Source organism: Sus scrofa, chromosome 15 (genome assembly GCF_000003025.6).
Source record: "Sus scrofa isolate TJ Tabasco breed Duroc chromosome 15, Sscrofa11.1, whole genome shotgun sequence".
Lineage (NCBI taxonomy): Eukaryota > Metazoa > Chordata > Mammalia > Artiodactyla > Suidae > Sus > Sus scrofa.
Window position 1 is genome coordinate 33,320,016 of NC_010457.5, and position 24,785 is coordinate 33,344,800.

General features: G+C 44.9%; 2 protein-coding genes across 40 annotated transcripts in view; one reads left to right on the forward strand and one right to left on the reverse strand.

Moving 5' to 3' along the window:
* Positions 1-5,583, forward strand: part of CLN8 (CLN8, transmembrane ER and ERGIC protein) — a 43,075-nt gene extending 37,492 nt beyond the window's left edge. For all 3 annotated transcript variants that reach the window (XM_021074640.1, XM_021074636.1, XM_021074637.1), the window contains exon 7: positions 5,164-5,583. Coding sequence is in view for 2 of the 3 variants with exons in the window: in XM_021074637.1 (XP_020930296.1) it covers positions 5,164-5,206 (43 nt within the window). In the remaining variant the exon portion in view is untranslated. The remainder of the gene's footprint in view (positions 1-5,163) is intronic.
* LOC106509653 overlaps positions 1-24,785 on the reverse strand; it is a 40,340-nt gene that overhangs the window by 4,539 nt on the left and 11,016 nt on the right. For 20 of the 37 annotated variants that reach the window (XR_002339251.1, XR_002339250.1, XR_002339257.1 and 17 more), the window contains 8 exons: positions 10,663-10,776; positions 7,740-7,975; positions 7,111-7,243; positions 4,478-4,616; positions 3,791-3,856; positions 1,160-1,386; positions 689-812; positions 71-321 (listed from right to left, as the gene is read on the reverse strand). Coding sequence is in view for 3 of the 37 variants with exons in the window: in XM_021075670.1 (XP_020931329.1) it covers positions 152-321; positions 689-812; positions 1,160-1,386; positions 3,791-3,856; positions 4,478-4,616; positions 5,597-5,731; positions 5,834-5,839 (867 nt within the window). In the remaining 34 variants the exon portion in view is untranslated. Of the gene's footprint in view, positions 1-70; positions 322-543; positions 831-1,159; positions 1,387-3,790; positions 4,242-4,477; positions 4,676-5,596; positions 5,732-5,833; positions 6,786-7,110; positions 7,244-7,739; positions 7,976-10,662; positions 10,777-24,146; positions 24,226-24,785 lie in introns of those variants that run through there. The other 17 variants (XM_021075670.1, XM_021075671.1, XR_002339272.1 and 14 more) reach the window with 16 other exon arrangements.

Here is a 24,785-nt window from a genome sequence, read left to right on the forward strand (position 1 = left end):
CAGAAAGGGGACCCGGGCAGAGAGCAGCAGATGAGGGCACCCAGGAGAGTTGCTCTGCCTCGTGACTCACAGGCTCACATCTTATGGGAATGGGGTGAGTTTCCAGGGTGTCTCTGGCTAGTCATCTCACTCAGCCTGGACTTGCTCTGGTTCAGGGTCCTTCCTGGTGGCACAGGCACCTCTCAAGCAAGATGGATTCCAGCACCAAGGATGCTAGGAGGTTGGTGGTCTCCTCCCTCCTGTTGGCCTCTCCCAGATCTTCCAGGTCAGTCTTCAGGGCAGCACCAGACCTGGGAACCTCCACATGCCATGAGTACGGCCCTAAAAAGCAAAAAAAAAAAAAAAAAAAAAGACAAAAAACCCAACTTAGGAGTTCCCATCATGGCTCAGTGGTTAACAAATCCAACTAGGAAGCATGAGGTTGCAGGTTCGATCCCTGGCCTTGCTCAGTGGGTTAAGGATGCAGCGTTGCCATGAGCTGTGGTGTAGGTCACACATGTGGCTCGGATCCCGAGTTGTGGCTCTGGTGTAGGCCAATGGCTACACAGCTCCAATTCAACCCCTAGCCTGGGAACCTCCATATGCTGTGGGAGCGGCCCCCCCCAAAAAATCACAAAAGATGACAAAAAACCAACCAACTTAGGTTCATCAACTATAATGGGAGATCCTAGCACCAGGACAGACTCACCCCAATTCATCCAGACAGATGAGCACAAGGGGCCTCTGTTAGTATCAGGGCTCTGGAGCCTCGTAGAGTTCCGGCAAAGGAGAGAGGTCTGTTCTGGTCCCTTGGTGATCGCCATAACTGTCAACTAACACACATGCACAACCTACAAGTTAAGGATGTCCACTGAATAAAATTTAAGATTTCAAGCCCAGGAGGCAGCCTCTCAAGTAACCCTGAGAAAACCGCTCCAAGGAGGAGAGGTGGGAGCTAGGATACACAGGAGTTTAGCAACAAAGGGCAGGTAGTAGGAACAAAACAGTACTGCTAATAGCAAAAAACTAGACATCTCAGGTCGGGGATTTAGCACTTTTCCATGTATGGGAAGATGCAAGGTCTGGGCTCATTGAAATCTTTCCTTTGATGTGCATGCACCTCGGTTCTCCAGGGGCCAGCCTCCTGTGTCTTCCCATCCTGAGTTTCCTCAGGGCTCACCTTCAGGAGTGGCTGCAGCCTGATGGCTGCTAGATGGCAGTGTTCTCTGTTTCCTTCCTGAGTGCCCTGAGGGCTCACTGGCTCACCCTTGGAGGTGGCTGCCGTCACGGGGACTGTGACATCCTTTGTCACAAGCAGTATTTTATTCTCACTTTCTAAGAGGAGCTTGCTTTTCTCTCCCTGGGTCTCTGAGATACAAACATTCTGACAATCTCTAGTTCCTGAGACTGAAGAGAAAAAAGGGAAAGGAGGTTTTTTGTTTACCAAGCGGGAAAACATAGAGCTAAGTCTAAGTAGATGCATGGATGTCAAAATTAATTTGTAAATAAGCTCTATTTAATTGGCTTAATTTCTTTTAAGGGCCTATACAAATCTTCAGAAGTATCTAACCCAAATGAATTTTAGGTTCATGTAAAACACTTAGTATTAGATTAATACCTGATCTTACAGGTAGTTAAGCTTGTTTAGTTAATGCAGACATATCTTTGTCTTTTCTAGAACCACACCCGTGGCATATGGAGGTGCCCAGATTAGGGGTCTAATGGGAGCTGTAGCCACCAGCCTATGCCAGAGCCATAGCTACGTGCGATCTGACCCACATCTGTGACCTACACCACAGCTCATGGCAACACTGGATCTTTAACCCACTGAGCGAGGCCGGGGATCAAACCTGCAACCTCATGGTTCCTAGTCAGATTTGTTGAAACTGAGCCACGACGGGAACTCCCAGACATATTTAGAGTCAACTATAATTTTATTGTACCTGCGAAAGTTAGTAAGATCTTATTAATCCTATTATAAAATTTGTCAGCAAGAACAACTTGATAACAATGGGACGAAATTAAATTAAGAGTTTGGGGAGTTGAACTCTTTGGGAATAACTATGTTTTAGGAAATTCAAAGCAGTCTTCTAGAATTTGACACCTTGAAACTTAGTGTGTCAAGGAGTCCCCTTGTAACTATCAATTTTTTAGAAAACTGCTCTAGAAAAAGGAGACAGGTTTAGTGGCCAGTAGCTCCTGTTACAGAAGTACCATATCAGAAGTTAAAACCTCAGCAGAAACGAATCTGACTAGCATCCATGAGGGCTCAGGTTCAATCCCCAGCCTCGAGCAGTGGGTTAAGGATCCGGCATTACCGTGAGCTGTGGTATAAGTTGCAAATGTGTTTTGGATCTGGCATTGCTGTGGCTGTGGTGTCGGCCAGCAGCTATAGGTCCACTTCAACCCCTAGCCTGGGAACCTCCATAGGCCATGGGTAAAGCCCCCCCCCAAAAAAAAAACTACTTAAATGAAGCCACTGGCTCCATCAAGTTTCTCCAGAATGACTCCAAGAACCTTGAGGCCATGCAGAAGGGGACGTGGGGATCTTAGGGCAGCTGTGTCAGTGACAGGAGGCTTCTGGGTGCTGAAAGCGAGCCAGACCCTACAGGGCTTCCCTGGGACAGACCCCGCTCCCATGTCCCCCCTTCCTTCTATTTAGAGAGGAGCTTTAGCCTCTCAGGTCTTCCACATTGCAAAGAACAAATTTAATCAGAAGTAAGAAAATTCAGATACAAAGGAAAACAGTCAAGCAAGACAAAAATAAGAGATGAGCCATAAAACAGTCAAGGACCTTTAGTTCCTCAAGGGCTATAATTTCTCCAGTTACCTTACCACCAAGCCATCAGAACTGTGCAGGCACTGACCACACACCCGGCAACCCCTCCCTCACACAGTCTTGCAAAACCCTTCCTGAAGGGCAGCAGGGGAGGGCAATTCAGGTCTTTGAGCGGGAGCTGCCTTCTAGATTGTCCCCACATCGGGGGCCTTTCCAGTGCTGCATTTTCCGTCACCACAGCCCAGAGCACATCCAGGCCCTGGTTCACCTATGGGGCTGGGGACTTCCACCCAGTGGCCACATCCTTTGTCATCCAGACAGGTAGGGCAGAACCCATGTAGTCGCCTGCAAGTGTGTGGAAACCTCCCTCTCTGGCCCATTTATACAGGTGAGCCTTGAACTGTGAGATTCCACTTAATATCCTGAGTAAGGATATTATTCAATAAATACATTGGAAGTTTTTTTGGAGATTTGCAACAATTTGAATAAAACAGAAAACCCCTCTAGCTTAGAAATATTAAAACAGTTAAGAGTCAGGTGTCTCATGACCTCGTGAAATACATGTAGTCTGTACTTAAACAGGCATAAGGTAAGTGATGTTAAATATAAAATTAAGAATGTTGGTGTTCCTACTGTTTTATAACCTTGCTTCTATCTCATAGGATGATATGCCATCTCTCCAACTATCACAGGCAGGTTTTTTTTGTCCTTTTACAGTTGCACCCACGGCATATGGAGGTTCCCAGGCTAGGGGTCGAATCGGAGCTGTAGCTGCTGACTACACCACAGCCACAGCAATGCCAGATCCTTAACCAACTAAGCAAGGCCAGGGATTGAACCTGTGTCCTCATGGATGCTAGTCAGATTCATTTCTGCCGAGCCACGACGGGAACTCCCACAGGTGAATTTTAATATAACGATGTTTCCAATACTGTATTATGAATGTGGCTACCTGCCATAAACCTTAAAACAATTCATTCATTAGCATGTAGGCTAAACATTCATGCCAGGGGAACATGGATCTTTTGGTACCTGTCAGCACACAGCACACAGTGGCCTTGACCCCCAGAGGATCCTGAAGTACCTCTTCCATCCATTCTGGAAGAAACCAGGGCCAGGTTGGTGCTACAAAGCCACTTGAGCTCCATCAGGTGCAACCCAGTATGTTCCCGGTGACCTGACCCAATCTGTGTCATATCAATGGCTATCTTTAAGGGAAATGATATACTGACATTTGTCATAACTGCACCGAGCCTGATAATCTTCAGTCTGATTTAATTGTTCCCAACATGGTGGGAGGTGGGGCTTAGTCTTCAAGAGCCATAGCCCAGTATTAGCCATTTAAATCCATCCCACAACTGAGAGAGGGTCCCTCCTCATGATCTGGAAAGTTACAATTTTTGACTGAATCTAGCTTGTTGCTCTGATGAAGCTGGAGTAACTTTAAGGAAAAACTCTTCTTTATGGTCCGAGTCAGAGCAAGGGTGCTTCTTGACTGGCCAAGTAAGGTGTCCCAGTATTAGCAGCAGCAGCCTGGACATAACTTCTAAGATGAGCTTTGAAGGGCCATCCATCAGACCCTTGAAAAGGGTCTCAATAACCAGAAGCACAGGATGCAGGTCATTGACCACAGACCCGACAAGTGGCTTGAATTCTCAAATGTGCATAGGATTGCAAATTCAGACACCAGAAATCAAGGCAGCGTTAGAAACCACATACCAGTCAGGTCCAGCCTTGGGACAGCCATCTGCTTCTGATGCCTCCTCGCCCTGGCAGGGCATTTCCTTCCTGCTGGACATTGCTCTAAGGTGAGTTTGAGGCCAGTGGTTCTCTCATAGACCAGTCCCAGGCAGTGGCCCTTTTTAGGGGGGAAACATAGATCTGAGGTCAATTCTCTTCAGTCTTGCTGTTCATGAGCTGTTTAAGAGAACCTGATAAGGGACTGTCCACTGAGGTGTAAATGATGCCTTTTCCAGTACACACAGCCTCCTGGTTGTAGGTCACAGGGCATCCGACCTTCATCTGAAGACCCATTACTGTGATAACAGGACCTTCCAAGCTTGTTGATGGATGTTAACAATTCAGTTGAACGCTTGCAGTGCCATAGCCTACCCCTTTCACTAATACAGGTTCACAAACTCCATCCAGTCTCACTGGTCACCCCTTGATAATCTCAGGGGACAAATGGTGTTTTCCAAAAGGGGCAGGTCTGAGAAGGACCTTAGCCTGAGTAAGGAATAAGCCTCTATCATCCTGGCCAACTGAGTTCACTGGTCCATTTGTTCTTTCACCACCTAGAAGGCTGGGGTGCTGGCCTAATGGAAATGCTGCGTAAGTGGTTAAGTCTGAGGGTGTTCCCCAAATGGGCATCACTCTAAAACCAATTTCCTTTCTGTTCCCTTCAGCGTTCAGAGGCCTCAGCCCAGTATGAAGACATACCAGTCATAGAGGAGCATATCGATAACCTGAGAGGGAGGCCTGTATACAACCAATTTGCCAAGGTTCAGGGGGACCCGCAGGTAACAGCAGCTTCCCTTGCAAACTATAGTGGCTTCCCCGGGTTTGGTTTTGGACCAAGGGCATGGAGTAAATCTTGCCAGCTATTGTACAAGGCTTCCAAAAATAATGTGCCCCAGGGAGTTCTCCTCCCTGCTCCCAGCTGTCCTGGGAGCTATTTGCTTTTCTTTAATAGACTTTGCTTGCTTGCTGCCTGTGTGTTGGTGGAGTTCATTCTTAGACTGCCGTCAACAAGAACCTGGATTCTAGTATCATCTTTCCAGTATCATAACCACAGCGTAACAAAGGCGTTCACAGACTCTGAGACCCTGGCAGGACTACCTGACGCTCCCTATGAGCCTGGTGACTGGGGCTGGCCAGAGTCAGCAGCCCAGAGCAGTGGGGTCTAGGCCCCACCTCTGTTGGTTCAGTGAGCAGCGCACACAAGCCTCTGACTTGCTGCTGCAGGAGGACCACCTGGTACAAGGAAGAGGAAATGGGACTCAGTTTCTATGTAATCTCCCCAAAGTCCAGAATCCAGTAAAAAAAAAATGTCGCTTGTCATCTTACAAAAGTTACCTGCATGGAGCGGGGCCTGTGCCCCCTGGTGGGGACTCAGCAGTGGGTCCTCTCTAGCTGCCAGAGTTCCTCTGAGCAGGGACCTGTGTGCTGTCATCAGGTGCTTCCTCTCTGGGGCTCCCAAGGGGGAGGCCCCCTCCAGCCCCTGAGTCTGGGCTGGGAGCTGAGCCCCAGCACCAGGGCCCAATGAGGGTGGGGAGGTCCCCAGCTAGGCCCCCATTTGCATGGGCAGCCCCTCCCCTGGCAGAGGCTGGGCAAGAAAAGGAGCCCTGGGCAGCCCAGCCCCTCTCTGGGCACCAGGGGCTGTGAGCACCATGGCCTGGACTCCTCTGCCACTCGTGCTCCTATCACTGCACAGGTTTCCTCTCCCAGGCTCTCCTGACTCTGCCACCCTCCCTCTCTGCCTCTCCTGGAGCATCAGCCAGGCTCCCCTGCATCCTGAGCAGTGACATCAGTGTGGGTAGAAAAGTCATATCTTGGTTCCAGCAGAATCCAGGGAGCCCTCCCTGGTACCTCCTGAGTTTCTACTCAGACTCTGATAAGCACCAGAGCTCTGGGGTCCCCAGCCATTTCTCTGGGGCCAAGGATGCTTTGGCCAATGTGGGGCTTCTTATCTCTGGGCTGCAGCCTGAGGACGAGGCTGACTATTACTGTGCTATGCATCATGGCAGTGGGAGCAGCTATCATTTCCCCAGTGACTGAGACATGGGGGAAGTGAGACAAGAACGCGGGGCACTCAGACCTTGGCTCTGAGCCTCTTTCTTGAGGGGATGTGGAGACACCTGCAGGACAGATTCTTCTGTGGTAAGACCTGTGCTTGTATAGGAAAGGGAAATAGGAGTTCCCGTCGTGGCGCAGTGGTTAACAAATCCGACTAGGAACCATGAGGTTGCGGGTTCGATCCCTGCCCTTGCTCAGCGGGTTAATGATCCGGTGTTGCCGTGAGCTGTTGTGTGGGTTGCAGATGCGGCTCAGGTCCTGCATTGCTGTGGCTCTGGCATAGGCAGGCATTTGTAGCTCCAGTTAGACCCTTCGCCTGGGAACCTCCATATGCCGCAGGAGCAGCCCAAGAAATGGCAGGAAGACAGAAGAAAAAAAAGAAAAAGGGAAACACACATCGAGGCTTGTGACCCGGGCCAGCGCAGGTGTCCCAGGAACACACCCAGGTGAGAACAGAACCCATCTGCCTCTACGCCCGACCCCAGGGTCTGGAGTAAATGAAGAATACAACTTTTTTAAGGAAAATAATAATAATGTGCCCCACAATACCATCTTACCAGATTCCAATGAGCAACCTTGGGAAAATATCACAAAATGGGACACCAGGCTTCAAACGGAAGGATAGGTGGGCTTCCTCTGTGGGCCTGTCACAGCCCTTTGCTGGAGTTCAGTCTTCCTCCCTCCTGTCCCCTGAAATTAACCACAGGTCAGTACGGTGGCTGGGAGGGAAAGCCAGTGGGTGGCTGGTTTGTAAAGCCGAGGTCTTGGCTGCCTGATCGGCTAGCTTCCTCTGGGTTCTGCAGTGTCAGCCTTGACAGCTAGTGCATTCAGCTGCAGACCTGCACCCAGTAATTCTAACAGGCCATCCTGGGGACATTAAAAGTCCTGTTCCAGCCCCAAAGCACAGCGGCTGTCTATTAACATTAGAGACTTTGCCTTTGCCAGCTGGCAGGCTCTCCAGCCTGTTGGGTGAGGAGAATTAGGCAAGAGGGCATTTTCCAGTGCAGACACTGGAGAAACAATGGTATAGCCAGCCTAGTACCCTCCAAGAGGTCCTTGCAGACACTAACTCTCAGTGAGTAACAAAGTCAGTCATGCACTGGGCTTTCCTCTAAGAGGTGAAAGATTTCCATCGTTGACATCTGATGCGTTGGAGAGCACGGAGGCTGGATTAAGTGATTCATACCTGTGGAGAGGGAGGTGGCGAGATCCAAACCACCCCAGGGAGCTGAACAGCTGAATCATGTGTGACACATTCAGTAAGGCTTCCAGGATGGGGAGCAGAGATGGTGATAGTCTCTGTGGTTTGACTCAGCACAGCTGTGAGCCAAGGCGGGACAGGCCTTGGCTGCTGTGCCTACTTGGCGGCTGCAATACACCATTTGCTGGTAACCACCATGTTGCTAGGTTAGTACTCCTAACCTAGCACAAAGAAAAAAGGGCAAATCATGGAGTTCCCGTCGTGGCGCAGTGGTTAACGAATCCGACTAGGAACCATGAGGTTGCGGGTTCGATCCCTGCCCTTGCTCAATGGGTTAAGGATCCGGCATTGCCATGAGCTGTGGTATAGGTTGCAGACGTGGCTTGGATCCCACATTGCTGTGGCTATAGTGTTGGCCGGCAGCTGTAGCTCTGATTGGACCCCTAGCCTGGGAACCTCCATATGCCGCAGGAGCAGCTCTAAAAAAGGCAAAAAGACCAAAAAAAAAAAAAGAAAAAAGGGCAAATCATAATTTGGATGCCCCAAGGGCTGGGCCTTTGCCTGGAGGTTTTTTAGGGCCTCTGTGGTTTCACGATGTTTCCAAGGAGGTTCAAGGTGATCTGGTTTAAGCGAATTATATAATGGATGAGCCACTAAAGAAAAATTTGGAATGTGGTTTCCCCAGTAGACCACAAGGCCTAGAAATCCCCTCACCCACCCTTTTGTCTCAAGGCAGGGAAAGCCAGAGTGCCCTCTGTCAATTAAAAACCTTTAGCATGAGTCCTGAGTATTTCTCATTAGCCTTACAAAATGGTGATTCTTTCCTTGGACACACTGTCCCTTGAGGCTGGCTTCTGAAGTACAGGGTGCCTTGCTATTTATCAAAGAACTTGAACAGAACAGCAAATCTATGTACTGTATCAAAGCTGACTTGAGGAAAAACTAGATGGACGTCCGTTTTTAATATCTGGGGAGAGTGGGGCTTTCGGCATGGCCCTGGGCATCACCATCCATTTAAAGCGATCAGGACGTGGATACTCAGCAATGCCCTTCAGAGGCCACAGGAAGGCGTGGGGGTTGGCACCAGAGGGGTGAGGAGTAATAGCACCGACCTCAAATCTCGTACCATCACCAGCCCATGCCATTAGGGTTGTTAACTGGCAGGATGGGAGTGTTCCCAGGGCTGGTGAAAAGCACAAGAGGCTTTCTCAGCGTGTGCTGCTATCCAGGGCTCTGCGTCCCCCACAGCTTCCTGCCTCAACGGGCACTGTTGAATCCTGGGCTTCTGGTCTAGATGCGGAATGCATTTCCCATGTCAGAAGGATCCAGTGCCCATAACTCTTCAGGTACTGAGCCTAACAAGTCTCCTGCATCACCCTTATCATGGGCAACAGGGGAAATCTGATCTTTCAGGCCTAAAAATATTCCCCTCATAGGAGAAATACGGGCTTCATAAGTTTCTAATAAATCTCTCTCAGGTAAACTGGCACTTTCTACTAGGCAAAAGGGGTGCTTCTGTTAAGTCCTAAGTAAAACTCTCAAGGTAATGACTGAAGAGCCTCAATAGGGGTCTTAGAAGCACCTCTGCCATCTGCACTGAAGTATCTGTCACCCCAGGAAGCTGTACTTTGATTTCAGGTGTTAAAGCTGAAAGAGGGCCCCTGTGTCTACTATCGGTTAGCTGTTCTCCTATATTTTTTCTAAAGTTCATTCTCCAATGACCTGGGATTTTTTTGTTGTTGTTTGTTTTAATAGCAAAAGCAAACGCTAGCTTCCTTGGTCAGTCATGGATTGGAAAGGGTTTGTTAACCATTGACTGACTTTAGTTGGCACAGTTGAAGGGTCATGGTTTGTTGTAGATGTATTTGCTTTCTTTTATGGTTTTGAAAAGGTGGCTGGCAGACATGATAATGGCATCTGTAATGCTGACCAGCCTAAACAGTGTCAGAGTAGATAAGTAGTTTCTTATCTGTGCCTTCAAAAGGGGAGTTAAGCAAAAGATCATTTTGGTGGTTAGAGAAAGATTTGGGTGTCAAGCCAGAACATTGCTTAAAAGTTCTCAAACCTCAAAATCATCTAGAATGCATTCATCTGGACTTTGCTTACACTGCTGAATCTTTGTCCAGTCTATAGTTTCTGGAAAAAGCCTGGGGATAAGCAAGTGACATATAAGCTAATTCCTTACATTTGGCTTAAGTCTGTGGTCTATGGAAATCAAAATTAAGGGGTGTTCCATTCTTTTTATCCATTTCTTTGCTTTACTTTCAGAAAGGAATTATCTGGATTAATTGATGCAGATCTAAAACCCCAGGCTCATAGGTTCAGATGCTTAACTCAAGTTCCTTTGCATATCCCTGTGGGTCTTGACTAGGTTTGGGAAATTTCTCAGCTAGAACTCAAGTTCTGCTCGAGTCCAGGGTGTGTACTTAGGGAGAGGATGGTTCATCACTTCCTGTGATAGGTTTCACCTTAAAGGGGCTGTGATTCTGAGTCTGTGTCCTCTCTGTTACTGGGAGAGAGGAAGCGGCAGAAGGCAGAGGGGATAGAAGAGAAAGGAACCTTTTATCATTTCCTTTTTGAAGCTTCTAAATACCAGTCAAGCATTCTACTCAGTCTGACCTTATGCATAGCATTCACTAGCTGCATACACAAGACAACTTTGGAAAGCCAGGAGAAACCCAGTTTGGCCATTCCAAGTCGAGATCGTTTGGTACGGTTTCCCCAATCAAATAAGTATTTGCAGGTATAAATTTCATGTGTATTGCACCTGGCTAGGGTGTTAGGTGGAGGCTGGTAATCTGTCATTCCTTTGGTTTTGACAGCTTTGTTCCCCATCAGAGGTATGTTTGTCAAGATAACGCACTAGTGATGACCATGTGGGGAGCCAGTATACTGGCTGTGAGCTTACCTCCTTTAGGTTCAAGCCTGCAGTCACTTCAGCCCTCTTGCATGTCTCTACCTTCTGCAGCCTGAGACCACTGTGAGTGCTCTGATCACCGAGTGGCCAGCTCCTGTGCACGTCCTAGCAGAGCAAGCTCTGATTAGAATGAGTGGGTTTCCCTATAGGGACGGCTGCACAGTATGAGGCTGCCTCCACCACTCCCACAAATGTAGTCTTTGCCTACAAAAACCATTTCTACCCTGAAGGAGATGTCCCTTCTTTGGAGCTGAAGGCTCTCAGGAGTTATCGCCACTTTTATTCCAACAAACTATAAAGTAATCAATTCAAGAAAAAATGAGAAGCCAATCTCCCACCTAATTACCCAGTCCAGCCCTACTCACTATCTGAGTAAGATCTTTCCAGTATTTCTCAACTAGGGTAACCCAGGTACCGTTACTTGAAACTAAGTTCAAGGAAAACCTACTTCTCCAGGGAGGAGTTTATCCACCACAAAATAAAACATGATCAGCCTCTAGTAACAAGAAATCCGAGGCCCATGGAGACTCATTTAGGAGGCAGATGGGCAAAAGAGGCCTCTACTGGTTTCAAGCCTCCCAGTTCTCACAGAGTCCAGGTGCAAGAGAGATGTCCACTCTTGCTCCATTCACAGTCACCCAAACCATCAGCTGAAGAAACAAACACCTAAAAGTTTTGCATTAAGTTTAATTTGGGGACCTTACTGAGGAATGTAACTGGGGAGATACCCTCTTAGCAGAACTAAGGGAGGAGCCAGGATATAATTTTTTTTTTAAACAGCCAAAAAAAGATGTAGTCAAACATCAAAGATTACTGGGTTTGGTGCTCTTTGTTTTTATGGCTGCACCCGAGGCATATGGAAGTTCCCAGGCTAGGGGTCAAATCAGAGCTACAGCTCCCAACCTACACCACAGCCATAGCAATGCAGCATCCAAGTTGCATCTGTGACCTACACTGTAGCTTGTGGCAATGCCAGATAGTCGACCTACTGAGTGAGGCCAGGGATTGAACCTACATCCTCAGTTACTAGTTGGGTTCATTTCCACTGTGCCACAACAGGAACTCCAAAGACTACTGTTACTCACACACAAAAATTTGAAGTTATTCCTGAATATGTATGTCTTATCTAGGGCTGCTATCCAGAGCACAGAGCATATCCTGTTTTTCTTCACCCTGAATTCCCCTCAGGGGCAGCTGCAGTGGCTGATGGTGGGCAGCACTGTTTACTGATGTAGTAGGTGACATTCTTTGTCTGCACTACCCTGAATCATACTGCTGCTTTGTTATCAATGCCTGAACCTATATGCTTCTAAATAGAAATACCCATCATTTTTGTCTTTTGTCTTTTTAGGGCTGCCCCCACGGCATCTGGAGGTTCCCAGGCTAGAGGTCCAGAGTTGTAGCTGCCAGCCTACACCATAGCCACAGCAACGTGGGATCCAAGCCACATCTGTGACCTACACCATAGCTCATGGCAATGCCAGATCCTTAACCCACTGAGCAAGGCCAGGGATTGAACCTGCAACCTCATGGTTCCTAGTTGGATTTGTTTCCGCTGTACCATGACAGGAACTTCAAAAATGTTTTAATCAACTGTGTTCTCGTGAAAGATTTCCATCAACAGGCTATTAGTAATTAAGTTTGGGGGGAGTCAAAAGTTTCAGGCAAGAGAGATTTCCCAAGTTGGTGGAATAGAAAGACCCTGAACTCACCTCCTCTCACAGGCAAATCAAAATTACTATTTACAGAGCACCTATTAATTACAAAGACTAGTCTCTACCAGAAAAGTGCTACAAGTACAGGTGTAATGAAGGAACAAGCAGGGCAGGAAGAGCAAAGTCATGGTACAGCCAAGACTCCTAGAAGAGGGGATCAAGATGGCAGGGTAAGGATGTGGAGGTCACCTCCAACAAACATCAGAGATACAGCTATTCGTTAAACAATTCGCATGGAAAATCAGAAACTGGCAGAGCTTCTATACAGCCAAGGCTGGCAGAAAGATACACATGTAATTGGGTAGGACTCAGGTTGGGACCTAGGAAAAAGGGAGATCGCACAGATGGACATTTGTTCTGGGGAGTGAGCAGGTCAATTCAGACTGGGCATCCTAGTCTCATGGTCCTATGTAGAGGAAACAAGTCCTCTTGGCTTCTTGGAGAACTAGTGAGACAGGAATAAAGACTGGAAAAACCTAGACTCTGTTTATGAGAAGCATGTGGGTGCTGGCTTGCCACTAGACAGGGCAGGCAGGGATCAGTCCCTGCCGACTTGGCCATGCTCCCCTAAATAAGCTGGAGAGATACCCAGCCACACTCCCCATGTCTCAGCTCAACATTGGACCTAGAGTGAGGTTCAGTTGGGGCAGTGGTCATTGTTGGAACTTACTCAAACTGCCACAGAGACAGCCCAGACTTCTAATAGCAGCTGCACTATACCACCATCCCCAATCCTAGCTGAACAAACACTCTGACTCTGCCCATTCCACACTACAACCTTGCACTAGGCATAAGATGACCACAAATGGGGAAAGATGTGACCTTGGGCTGCATCTGAACAGAGCCACACCCCCCAACATAAACTTGTGTGAGCACGAGCCCCATTTGCTCCAGCCCCCCCGGACAGCTCCATGTAAAAGAAATTAGAACATTCTCTAAAAACAAAAATAAAATACATAAAAGACCTAAACATAAAGTCAGCTATTATAAAATGTAAAGGAAAACATATGTCAGAGTGTTCTGCCTATCACAGCAGTATCATTTTGGATACACCTCCTAGAGTAATGAAAATTAAAAAAAAAAACCCAGGTAGGACCAAATTAAATCTAAAAGCTTTTGCATAGAAAGGGGAACTACAAAGAAAGTGAAAAGACAACCTACTGAATGGGAGGAAATATTTGCAAATGAAATAACCAATAATATTCAACATGTATAAACAGCTCATACAACTCATCAAAAAAAAAAAAAACTTATCAAAAATGGGCAAAAGGAGTTCCCAGTGTGGTATGGTGGAAACAAATCAGACTAGGAACCGTGAGGGTGTGGGTTCAATCCCTGGACTCACTCAGTGGGTTAAGGATCTGGCATTGCCATGAGCTGCAGTGTAGGTCACAGATGCAGCTCAGATCCCATGTTGCTGTGGCATAGGTCAGCAGCTGTAGCTCAGATTTTACCCCTAGTCTGGGAACCTCCATATGCCATGAGTGTGGCCCTAAAAACAAGCACCTCCTCCAAAAAAATAGAGTATCTAAATAGACATTTCTCAAAAGACAGGTGGCGAAAAGGCATCTCGACATCACTATTAGAGAAATGTAAATCAAAAGTACAAAGAGTTATCACCTCACACCAATCGGAATGGCAATTAAAAAGTCTGAATAAATGCTGGAGAGGGTGTGGCAAAAAGAAAACCCTCCTACACTGTTGGTAGGAATGTAAATTGGTACAACCACTATAGAAAACAGTATGGAGGTCCCTTAAACTAAAAGTAGAGCTATCATATGACCCAGCAATCCCATTCCTAGGCATATTATCCAGACAAAACCATAATTCAAAAAAATAGTGCTATGAACACAGCGGTGCATTATTTACAACAGCCAAGACATGGAAGCAACATAAACGGCTACCAACAGGATGAAGGGATAAAGAAGTGGTATCTATGCACAATGGAATACTACTCGGGCATTAAAAATGTAATAATGTCATTTGCAGCAACATGGACCTAGAGATCATACTAAGTGAAGTCAGAAAGAGAAAGACGGAGTTCCCGTCGTGGTGCAGTGGTTAACGAATCCGACTAGGAACCATGAGGTTGCGGGTTCGGTCCCTGCCCTTGCTCAGTGGGTTAACAATCTGGCGTTGCCGTGAGCTGTGGTGTAGGTTGCAGACGCTGCTCGGATCGCGCATTGCTGTGGCTCTGGCATAGGCCGGCGGCTACAGCTCCTATTCGACCCCTAGCCTGGGAACCTCCATACGCCGCAGAAGCGGCCCAAAGAAATAGCAAAAAAAAAAAAAAAAAAAAAAAGAGAGAAAGACAACTACCACATGATATCACATATGCAGAATAAAAAAAATAAGAACAAATTTATTTACAAAACAGACTCAGACTTCAAAAATAAACTCATGGTTACCAAAGGGGAAATGTGGTAGAGGGGTAAATTGGAGCTTGGGATTAACATATAAACACTGCTATATATAAAATAGATAGTTCACCAAGAAGCTACTGTATAGCACACAGAACTCTGCTCAATATTCTATAATAAGCTACATAGGAAAAGAACCTGAAAAAAGAATAGATATATGTATAAGTGAATCACTTTGCAATACCTGAAACATTGTAAATCAACTATGCTATACTGTGTTAAAAAAAAAAAAAGAAAAAAAAAGTTATTCCCCCTACCCCCCTGCCGTGGCACATGGAGTTCCTAGACCAGGGATCAGATCTGAGTTGCAGTGATGCCAAATCCCTAACTCACTATGCTGGGCCAGGGATGGATAAAACTTGCACACACCCCTGCTCTGGGGCTCCAGAGATGCTGCTGATCCTGTTGCACTACAGCAGAACTCCTGAAATAATTTTTAAAGGGAAAAAAGATTTTATGCAAATGGAAAGTATGAGGAGCAATAGTACTATGCAAGTAAACTTTACAATAGAGGCTACAATGAAAGACAAAGAAGAGCAGTATAAAATGATAAAGACATCAACACAAGAAGAGAATCTAATGCTTGCTAAAATGCATGCACCCAATACAGAAACACCTAGATATATAAAACAAACACTGACAATAATACAGTAATAGAAGACACACTGCCCCAATGACATCAATGGACATTTAATCCAGACAGGACATCAATAAGGCAATTGTAGCCTTAAGTGACAATACGCCAGTTAGATTTAATTGAATCCACAGAACATTACAACCTAAAAGCATTACAACACATTTTTCAAATGCACATGAAACATTCCCCAGGCTAGATCACATACTAGGTTATAATCTACAGATTTGATGCAATCCTTATCAGAATACCGAGAACATTTTTTGCTAAGCTATTCAGAATTTACATGGAATCACAAAAGACCAAGTTTCCATAGCAATCTTGAGGAAAAAAAGAACAAAGTTGGAGGTTATGACTCTCCTGGATTTAAAACCATATTACAGGAGTTCCCATCGTAGCGCAGTGGTTAATGAATCCGACTAGAAACCATGAGGTTGCGGGTTCAGTCCCTGCCCTTGCTCAGTGGGTTGACGGTCCATCGTTGCCATGAGCTGTGGTGTAGGTTGCAGACGCTGCTCGGATCCCGAGTTGCTGTGGCTCTGGCGCAGTCCAGTGGCTACAGCTCCAATTCGACCCCTAGCCTGGGAACCTCCATATGCCGCGGGAGTGGCCCAAAGAAATAGCAAAAAGACAAAAAAAAAAAATTATTACAAAGCTAATCTAAACAGCATGGAAGTGGCACAAAAATCAGCACAAAGATCAATGAAACAATAGGGAGCCCAGAAATATACATACACACACATACAACTACAGCTACTTAATCCATGGCGAAAGAGGAAGAATATACAATGGAGAAAAGACAGTCTCTTCAGCAAGTGGTGCTGGGAAAGCTGGACCACCACATGTAAATCAATGAATTAGAACATTCCATCACATCATGTTGGGGAAAAAAAATACCTTAAAGATCAAAATGTAAGACCTGAAACCATAAAATTCCAGAAGAGAAAATAGGCAGGACACTGACATAAACTGCAGCAATACTTTCTTGAATCAGTCCAAGGCAAAAAGAATAAAAGAGACAAACAAATGGGAATTAAACTTAAAAGGCTTTGCACAGCAGAGGAAACCATAAATAAAGTGAAAAAGACAACCTAAAGAATGGGAGAGAGTGTTTGCCAACAGTATGACTGACAAGGGATTTCCAAAATATACAAACAGCTCATACAGCTCAATATAAAAAAAATCAAAATAAAGAATCCAATTTAAAAAAGGACAGATGACCTAGAAGACATACGGATGGCCAACAGGCATATAGAGATACTCAGCATTGCTAATTATCAGAGAAGTACAAATCAAAACCACAATGAGCCATCACCTCACATGGGTCAGAACAGCCATTATTAAACAGTCTGCAAGTAACAAATGCTGGAGAGGATGTAGAGAAAAAGGAACCCTCCTTCACTGCTGGTGGGAATGCAAGCTGGTACAACCACTCTGAAAAACAGTATGGAACGTCCTTAAACTAAAAATGGATTTACTGTATGATCCAGCAGTTCTACTTCCAGGTATATATCTGGAAAATAAAAACACTAAGTCAAGAAAGATACATACACCCTAATGTTTGTAGCATCACTACTTACAGGAGTCAGCACATGGAAGTGACCCATCAGCAGATAACTGGCCTAAGATACAGTGTATACATATGATGGAATATGTATACTCATCAGCCATAAAGAGGAATGAAGTTCTGCCATTTCCAGAAACGTGGATAGACCTAGAGATTATGCTTAAGGAAATAAGTGATATCATACAGTATTTTCCTTTGACTTATGTGGAATCTCAAAGATATAAATGAACATATGTTCAAAAGAGAAAGATTCACAGACATAAAAAACAAACTTGGGGCTACCAAAGGGGAGAAGGAAACTGGGGGCATGTGATTAACAGATACAAACTATGTATAAAACAGGTAGGCAACAAAGATATGTTGTATCGCACAGGGAATTTTAGCAATTATCTTCTAACAGTCTATAATGGAATAAAATCTGCAATAATACAATCATGCTGTACAGCTGAAACAATATTGTAAGTCAACTATGTCGATCAAAAGGAAAAAAAAAAAGACCCATAGGTGACCTGCAAGTGAGAGGATAATTATATTGCAGAAGTTTGTCCCCAAGGAGGGGTCTGAACGCCACACTGGGCTCCCCAGCCCAGGGGTCTGCACTGGCAGACCAGCCCCAGAGCATTTGGCTTCAAAGGTCAGTAGGGCTTACTCTGTGGAGCCTCAGAGGGCTGTGAGAACAGATTCCACTCTTCAGGGCACACGCAGAAGTCCAGCTCTGAAACCCGGGGCAGAACCAGTAATCAGCCCAGTAATCAGTCCAATGGGGTGAAGAATACCAATGCTGGGCCAGACTGTAGAACCTGGCTCTTCCTGTCAGTGGGACCCCATCCCATAGCCCCAGGCCGTGGGACCCCCTTCTCCTGGGCCCTGATTCTGCCCACCAGTGGGGAGGCCACAGCCCCACGCCCTCCAGGGCCCTGATTCCACCCACCAGTGGGCCAGCACAAACCCCAGGTACCCCAGGGTTCTGCAGCTAGCACCTTATGACCTGGCCCCACCAACCAGCAGCCTCTGCACAAGACAGGACCTGGCTACCAACTGGATTGGAAGCCAGCCATGACCACCAGACCACCCACAGTAGTCAGCTCACCATAAAAGAAGGGCCCATACAGGCCCCATTGTGGCTTCCTAGCACATGGCTCTGACCAGTGGGGTGTGCACTGCTGCAACACACAGGATTTCTCCTATAAAAGGCTACTTCTCCAGGTCAGGAAATGTAACCAATCTACAGAGACACAGAAATACAGCAGTTCAGGCAAAAAGAGGCAACAGAGGAAATATTTCCAAGTTAAGGAACTGAACAAAACTGCAGAAGAAAAATGAAGTGGAGTGGAGACAGGCAGTCCACCCAAGAAAAATCCTTAGGTTGATCTAAGAACTCAAGAATGGAGGAGCAGGAGTTCCCGTCATGGCGCAGTGGTTAACGAATCCGACTAGGAACCATGAGGTCGCGGGTTCCATCCCTGCCCTTGCTCAGTGGGTTAACGATCCGGCGTTGCCGTGAGCTGTGGTGTAGGTTGCAGACGCGGCTCGGATCCTGCATTGCTGTGGCTCTGGCGTAGGCCAGTGGCTACAGCTCCGATTCAACCCCTAGCCTGGGAACCTCCATATGCCGCGGGAGCAGCCCAAGAAATAGCAACAATAACAACAACAACAACAACAACAAAAAAAGACAAAAGACAAAAAAAAAAAAAAAAAAAGAATGGAGGAGCAGAGGGGGAAGTTAGAAACTGTAAAGAACCAATGGGGTGAAGAATACAGTAACTGGTAGTCACACTAGAAGGAATCAACAATAGATAAAATGATACAGAGGAATAGGTCAGTGAGCTGGAGACAGTAGTGGAAATCACTGATGCCAAGTAGGAAAAAAAAAAGCAGAAAATGAGGACAGTTTAAGAGGCCTCTGGGACAACACCAAGCACACTAATATGGACACTAGGAGGGTCCCAGAGGGAGAAGAGAAAGGGGCACAGAACACATTTGAAGAATTGTGAAAACTTCCCTAACCTGGGAAAAGAAGAAACAAACATTCAAGTGCAAAATCAACCTGAAGAGGATAAACACCAAGACACATTGCAATTAAAAGAGCAAAAATTTGAAGATAGAATGTTAAAAGCAGCAAGGGAAGAGTAACAAGGTACAAAACTCCCAATAAGGATATCAGCTGACTTTTTCCCCAAAATTCTGCAAGCCAGAAGGAGTGACATGACATATTTAGAGGGATAAAAGGAAGAAAACTTATGACCAAGGATACTATCAGACAAGGCTCTCATTCAGACTTGAGGATCAGAAATTTTATAGACAAGTAAAAGCTAAGAGTTTAGCACCACTAAACCAGCTTTATAGATGTTAAAGAGGATTTTCTAGGCAAAAGAAAACTATGAAAGCTACAAAAGGGAAAAGCTCATCCCTAAAGGCAAATATATAGAAGAGGTGGTAAACACCAAAAAGCTAGTAAAAAAGGTTAAAGTCAAAATTAATAAAAATCTACATCCACAATAAACAGTTAAGGGTTACACAAAACAAATACATGGTAAAACAGGACATCAAAAACAGTGATCATGAGGAAATGAGAGTAAACATGCAGGGTTGTTAAAATGTGTTTGAAATTAACGTCAGCAACTTAATGGAGTCCCCGTTGTGGCCCAGCAGAAAACAAATTCAACTAGAAACCATAAGATTGCAGGTTTGATCCCTGGCCTTGCTCAGTGGGTTATGGATCTGGTGTTGCCATGAGCTGTGGTGTAGGTTGCAGACATGGCTCAGATCTGGTGTTGCTGTGGCTTTGGCATAGGCTGGCAGCTGTAGCTCCGATTAAGACCCCTAGCCTGGGAACCTCCACATGCCACGGGTGTGGCCCTAAAATGACGAAAAAGACCAAAAGAAAAAAAAATTAGCAACTTAAAATAACCACTTTATATGTATAGATTGCTATATATAAACTTCATGGTAATCACAAACTCAATATCTATAGTAACACACGAAACGGGAATCCAAGCACCAAAGATAATCAGATCATAAAGAAAACAGGAATAAAAAACTATAGAAACCCCAAAACCACTAACAAAATGCCAATAAGTACATACCTATCAATAGTTACTTTAGGAGTTCCCATAGTGGCACAGCAGAAATGAATCCAACTAGGAACCATGAGGTTGCAGGTTCAATCCCTGGCCTTGCTCGGGGAGTTAAGGATCTGGCGTTGCTGTCAGTCATGGTGTAGGCCAGTGGTTGTGGCTCCGATTTGACCCCTAGCCTGGGAATCTCCATATGCCATGAGTGCAGCCCTAAAAAACAAACAAAAAGTTACTTTAAACATACTAAGGGCTCTACTCAAAAGACAGAGCATCTGGAGTTCCCACTGTGGTGCAGCAGAAATGAATCTGACTAGGAACCATGAGGTTGCGGGTTTGATCCCTGGCTTTGCTCAGTGGGTTAAGGATCTGGCATTGCCATGAGCTGTGGTGTAGGTTGCAGATGTGGCTCAGATCTGGTGTTGCTATGGCTCTGGCATAGGCCAGCAGCTACAGCTCCAATGAGACCCCCTAGCCTGGGAACCTCCATATACCACAGGTGTGGTCCTAAAAAGCCAAAAAAAAAAAAAAAAAAAAGCAAAAGTAAAAACAAGACAGAGCATCCAATACAAAAACAAGACCTGGATATGCTGCCTAGAGAGATTCACTTCAAATGTGTACACAGAAACTGGAACTGAGGGGATGATGGAAAAGATATTCCATGCAGATGGAAAGCAAAAGAGAGCCAGGGTAGCATACTCATATTAGACAAAACTGAAATCAAGTATCAAACATCTTTTCCAACTACAACACCATGAGTCTAGAAATCAACTACAAGAAAGAAAGCTGCAAACAAACAAAAAAGAAAGAAAAAAGGAAAAAAAAGGTACAAACTCATGAAGGCTAATTATGCTACTCAATAACCAGTGGACCACCAAGGAATCCAAAGAAGAAGTTTTAAAAATATCTTGAAACAAATGAAAATGAAAAACTATTCAAAGCTTAAGGAATGCAGCAATAACATTTCAAAAGGGAAGTCTATAGAACCACAAGCTTATTTCAGGACACAAGAAAGATCAAACCTCACCTTATACATAAAGGAACAAAAAAGAATGAACAAAACCCAAAATTAGAAGGAAAGAAATCATAAACATCAGAGCACATATAAATGAGACACTAAAAATAAACCAAAAGATCAATGACACTAAGAGCTAGTTCTTTGAAGGAAAAAAAAAAAAAAAAAGCTTTAACCAGACTCATCAAGAAAGAAAAGGGAGATGGCCCCAAAATTCAAAATCAGAAGTTAAAACGGGTAAGTTACAAATGACACTGTAGAAATACAGAGCATTATAAGAGACTCTTATGCACTATATGCCAATAAAATGTGCAACCTAGAAGAAACAGACAAATTCCTAGAAACAGTCTCCCAAGACTGACCGTGAAGAAATAGAAAATGTGAACAGACTAGTTACCATTGATGAGTAAAAACATATTTTTTAATTTCATGGCCTCACCCATGGCATATGGAAGTTCCTGGGCCAGGCATTGAATCTGAGCTGCAGCTGTGGCGACGCTGGATCCTTTAACCCACTGTTCCAAGCCTGGATTGTACACGTGCCTCTGCAATGACTCAAACCACTGCAGTCAGATTCTTAACCCACTGAAGCACAGTGGTAACTTTGAAATCAGTAATTTAAAAAACTCCCAACAAACAAGTCCAGGAGATAGAAGGCTTCACAGGTGAATCCTACTGAACATTTAGAGAAGAGTTAACACCTATCCTTTTCACATGGATTCCAAAAAACCAGAGGAAGGAACAGTTCTGAATTCATTTTGAGGCCACCATCATGCTAATACCAAAACTAGACAAAGGCACCACAAAGAATTACATCCAGTATCACTGATGAACAGATGTGGAAGTCCTCAATGAAATCCAGGAATATGTTAAAGGGGTCATATACCATGATCAAGTGGGGTTTACCCCAGGAATGCAAGAATGGTTCCATGTCCGCAAAAATCAATGTGTTATACCTCAAACAAACTGAATCAAAGCCATAAAATCTTAATAGATGCAAAAAAAAGCTTTTGACAAAATTCAAGTTCCATTTGTGATTAAAATTCACCATAAAGTGGGCATAGAATATACCTTGATATAATAAAGACCACATATAATAAGGCCACAGCTAACCTACTCAGTGGTTAAAGCTGAAAGCATTTCCTCCAAGATCAGGAACAAGACAAGGATGCCCACCCTCACATTTATTCAACACAGTACTGAAAGTCCTAGACACAGCAATCAGACAAGATATAAAAGGAGTCTAAATTGGAAAGCACAAAGTAAAACTGTCCTTGTCTGTAGGTGACAGGACACTGTACATAGAAAATCCTAAAGCTACCACCAGACATCTACTAGAGCTCAGTGGATCTGGTAAAAGTTTCAGGATACAAAGTTAATGTACAGAAATCTGTGTCATTTCTATACATTAAAACTATAAAAAGTTAACAATCCCATTTATACTCACATCTAGAAGAAAATGCTTAATGGAAATTATTTTGTGGTGCAGCAGGTTAAGGATCAGTCCTTGTAACCACAGTGGTTTGGGTTACTGCTGTGGCACAGATTTGATCCCTGGCCTAGGAACTTTCGCATGCTGTGATCTTGGCCAAAAAAAAAAAAAAAAAAAAGAGAGAGATTAAAATACCTATGAGGAGTTCCTGTTTTGGCTCAGTGGAAACGAATCTGACTAGTATGCATGAGGGTGCAGGTTCTATCCCTGGCCTTGCTCAGTGGGTTAAGGATCCAGCATTGCCATGAGCTGTGGTTTAGGTCACAGATGTGGCTCAGACCTGGCATTGCTGCGGCACAGGCCAGCAGCTACAGCTCCAATTCAACCCCAGCCTGGGAACCACCATATGCTATGGGTGCAGCCCTAAAAAACAACCAACCCAAAAACCCTACAAATAAGCCTATCCAAGGAGATAAAATACTTGTACTCAGAAAACAGACACCAACAAAAGAAATGGAAGACGACACAATGGAGAGACATACTGTGCTCTTTTTGGACTAGAATAATCAATGTTGTTAAGATGACAGAATTCCTGCTGTGGTGTAATGGGATTGGCAGTGTCTCTGCAGTCCCAGGACACAGGTTTGATCCTGTGCCTGGCACAGTGAGTTAAAGGATCCAGCATGGCTGCAAGTGCAGCATAAGCCACAACCAGGGCTGGGATCTGATCCCTGGCCCAGGGACTCCATATGCTACAGGGTGACCAAGAGCATCTTATCTAAGGTCAAGCTTTTGACTACTACAGATTCAGTGCATTCGCTATCAATATTTTTCACAGAATTAGTACAATTTTTAAATTTGTATAGAAAACCCAAGACCCCAAATAGCCAAAACAGTGTTAAGAACAGAGCTGGAGAAATCAGGCTTCCTCATTTCAGACTATACTACAAAGCTACAGTCATCAGAACAGTGTGGTATGGGCCCCCAAACAGACACACAGATAAATGGAACGAGATACAATCTAGAAATAAACCCATACACCTATGATCAATTTATCTACAACAGGGGGCAAGAACATGCAATAGAGAAAACAGTCTCTTTAGTAAGTGGTGCTGGGAAAACTGGACAGCTACATGTAGAAGAATGAAATTAGGAATTCCCGTCATGGCTCAGTGGTTAATGAACCCAACTAGTAGCCATGAGGATGCAGGTTCGATCCCTGGCCTCACTCAGTGGGTTAAGGATCCGGCATTGCTGTGAGCTGTGGTGTAGGCTGCAGACATGGCTTGGATCTTGTGTTGTTGTGGCTGTGGCGTAGGGTGGCAGCTGTAGCTCCAATCTGACCCTTAGCCTGGGAACCTCCATATGCTGCTGGTGTGGCCCTAAAAAAGACAACCCCCCCCCAAAAAAAGAAATTAGAACACACCTTCACACCATAAACAGACATCAACTCAAAGAGCTGCATGTAAGACCAGAAATAATAAAACTCCTATAAAAGTCAGAACAGTCTTTGATATCAAGTTGTTGCAGTATTTTTTTTGGATCCATCTCTGTTTTTTTGGGGGGGGGTCATGCCCATGGCACATGGACATTCCTGGGCCAGGGATCAAATACTCACCAGCAGCAACTGAAGCCACTGCAGTGACAATGCTGGATCCTTAATCCACTATGCCACAAGGAAACTCCCTTGTATCCATCTAAGGCAAAAGAAAAGCAAAAAATAAAGAAACGGGACCTAATTATCTTTAAGAGCTTTTGCATAATAAAGATAAACATAAGCAAAAATACAACCTACAGAACTGGGAGAAAGTAGTTGCAAATGATGCAACCAACAAGGCCTTAATCTCCAAATATACAGTTTGTACAACTCAACAACAGAAAAACAACCCAATGGCAAAATGGGAAGATGACCTAAATAGACATTTCTCCAAAGAAGATACACAGATGGCCAATATGCGCATGAAAAAAAATACTCATTAGCACTAATTATTAGAGAAGTACAAATCTAAACCACAATGAGGTACCACCTCACAGCAGGCAGAATGGCCATCGTTAGCAAATCTACAAATAACAAATGCTGGAGAGGGTATGGCGAAAGGGTACCCTCCTACACTGTTGGAAAACAGAATGGACATTCCTCAGAAAACTAAATATAGTACTACCATATGATCCAGCAATCCCACTTCTGGGCATATATCCAGACAAAACTTTTGTTTAAAAAGATCCATATATACATACAGTCACTTATATGCGGAAT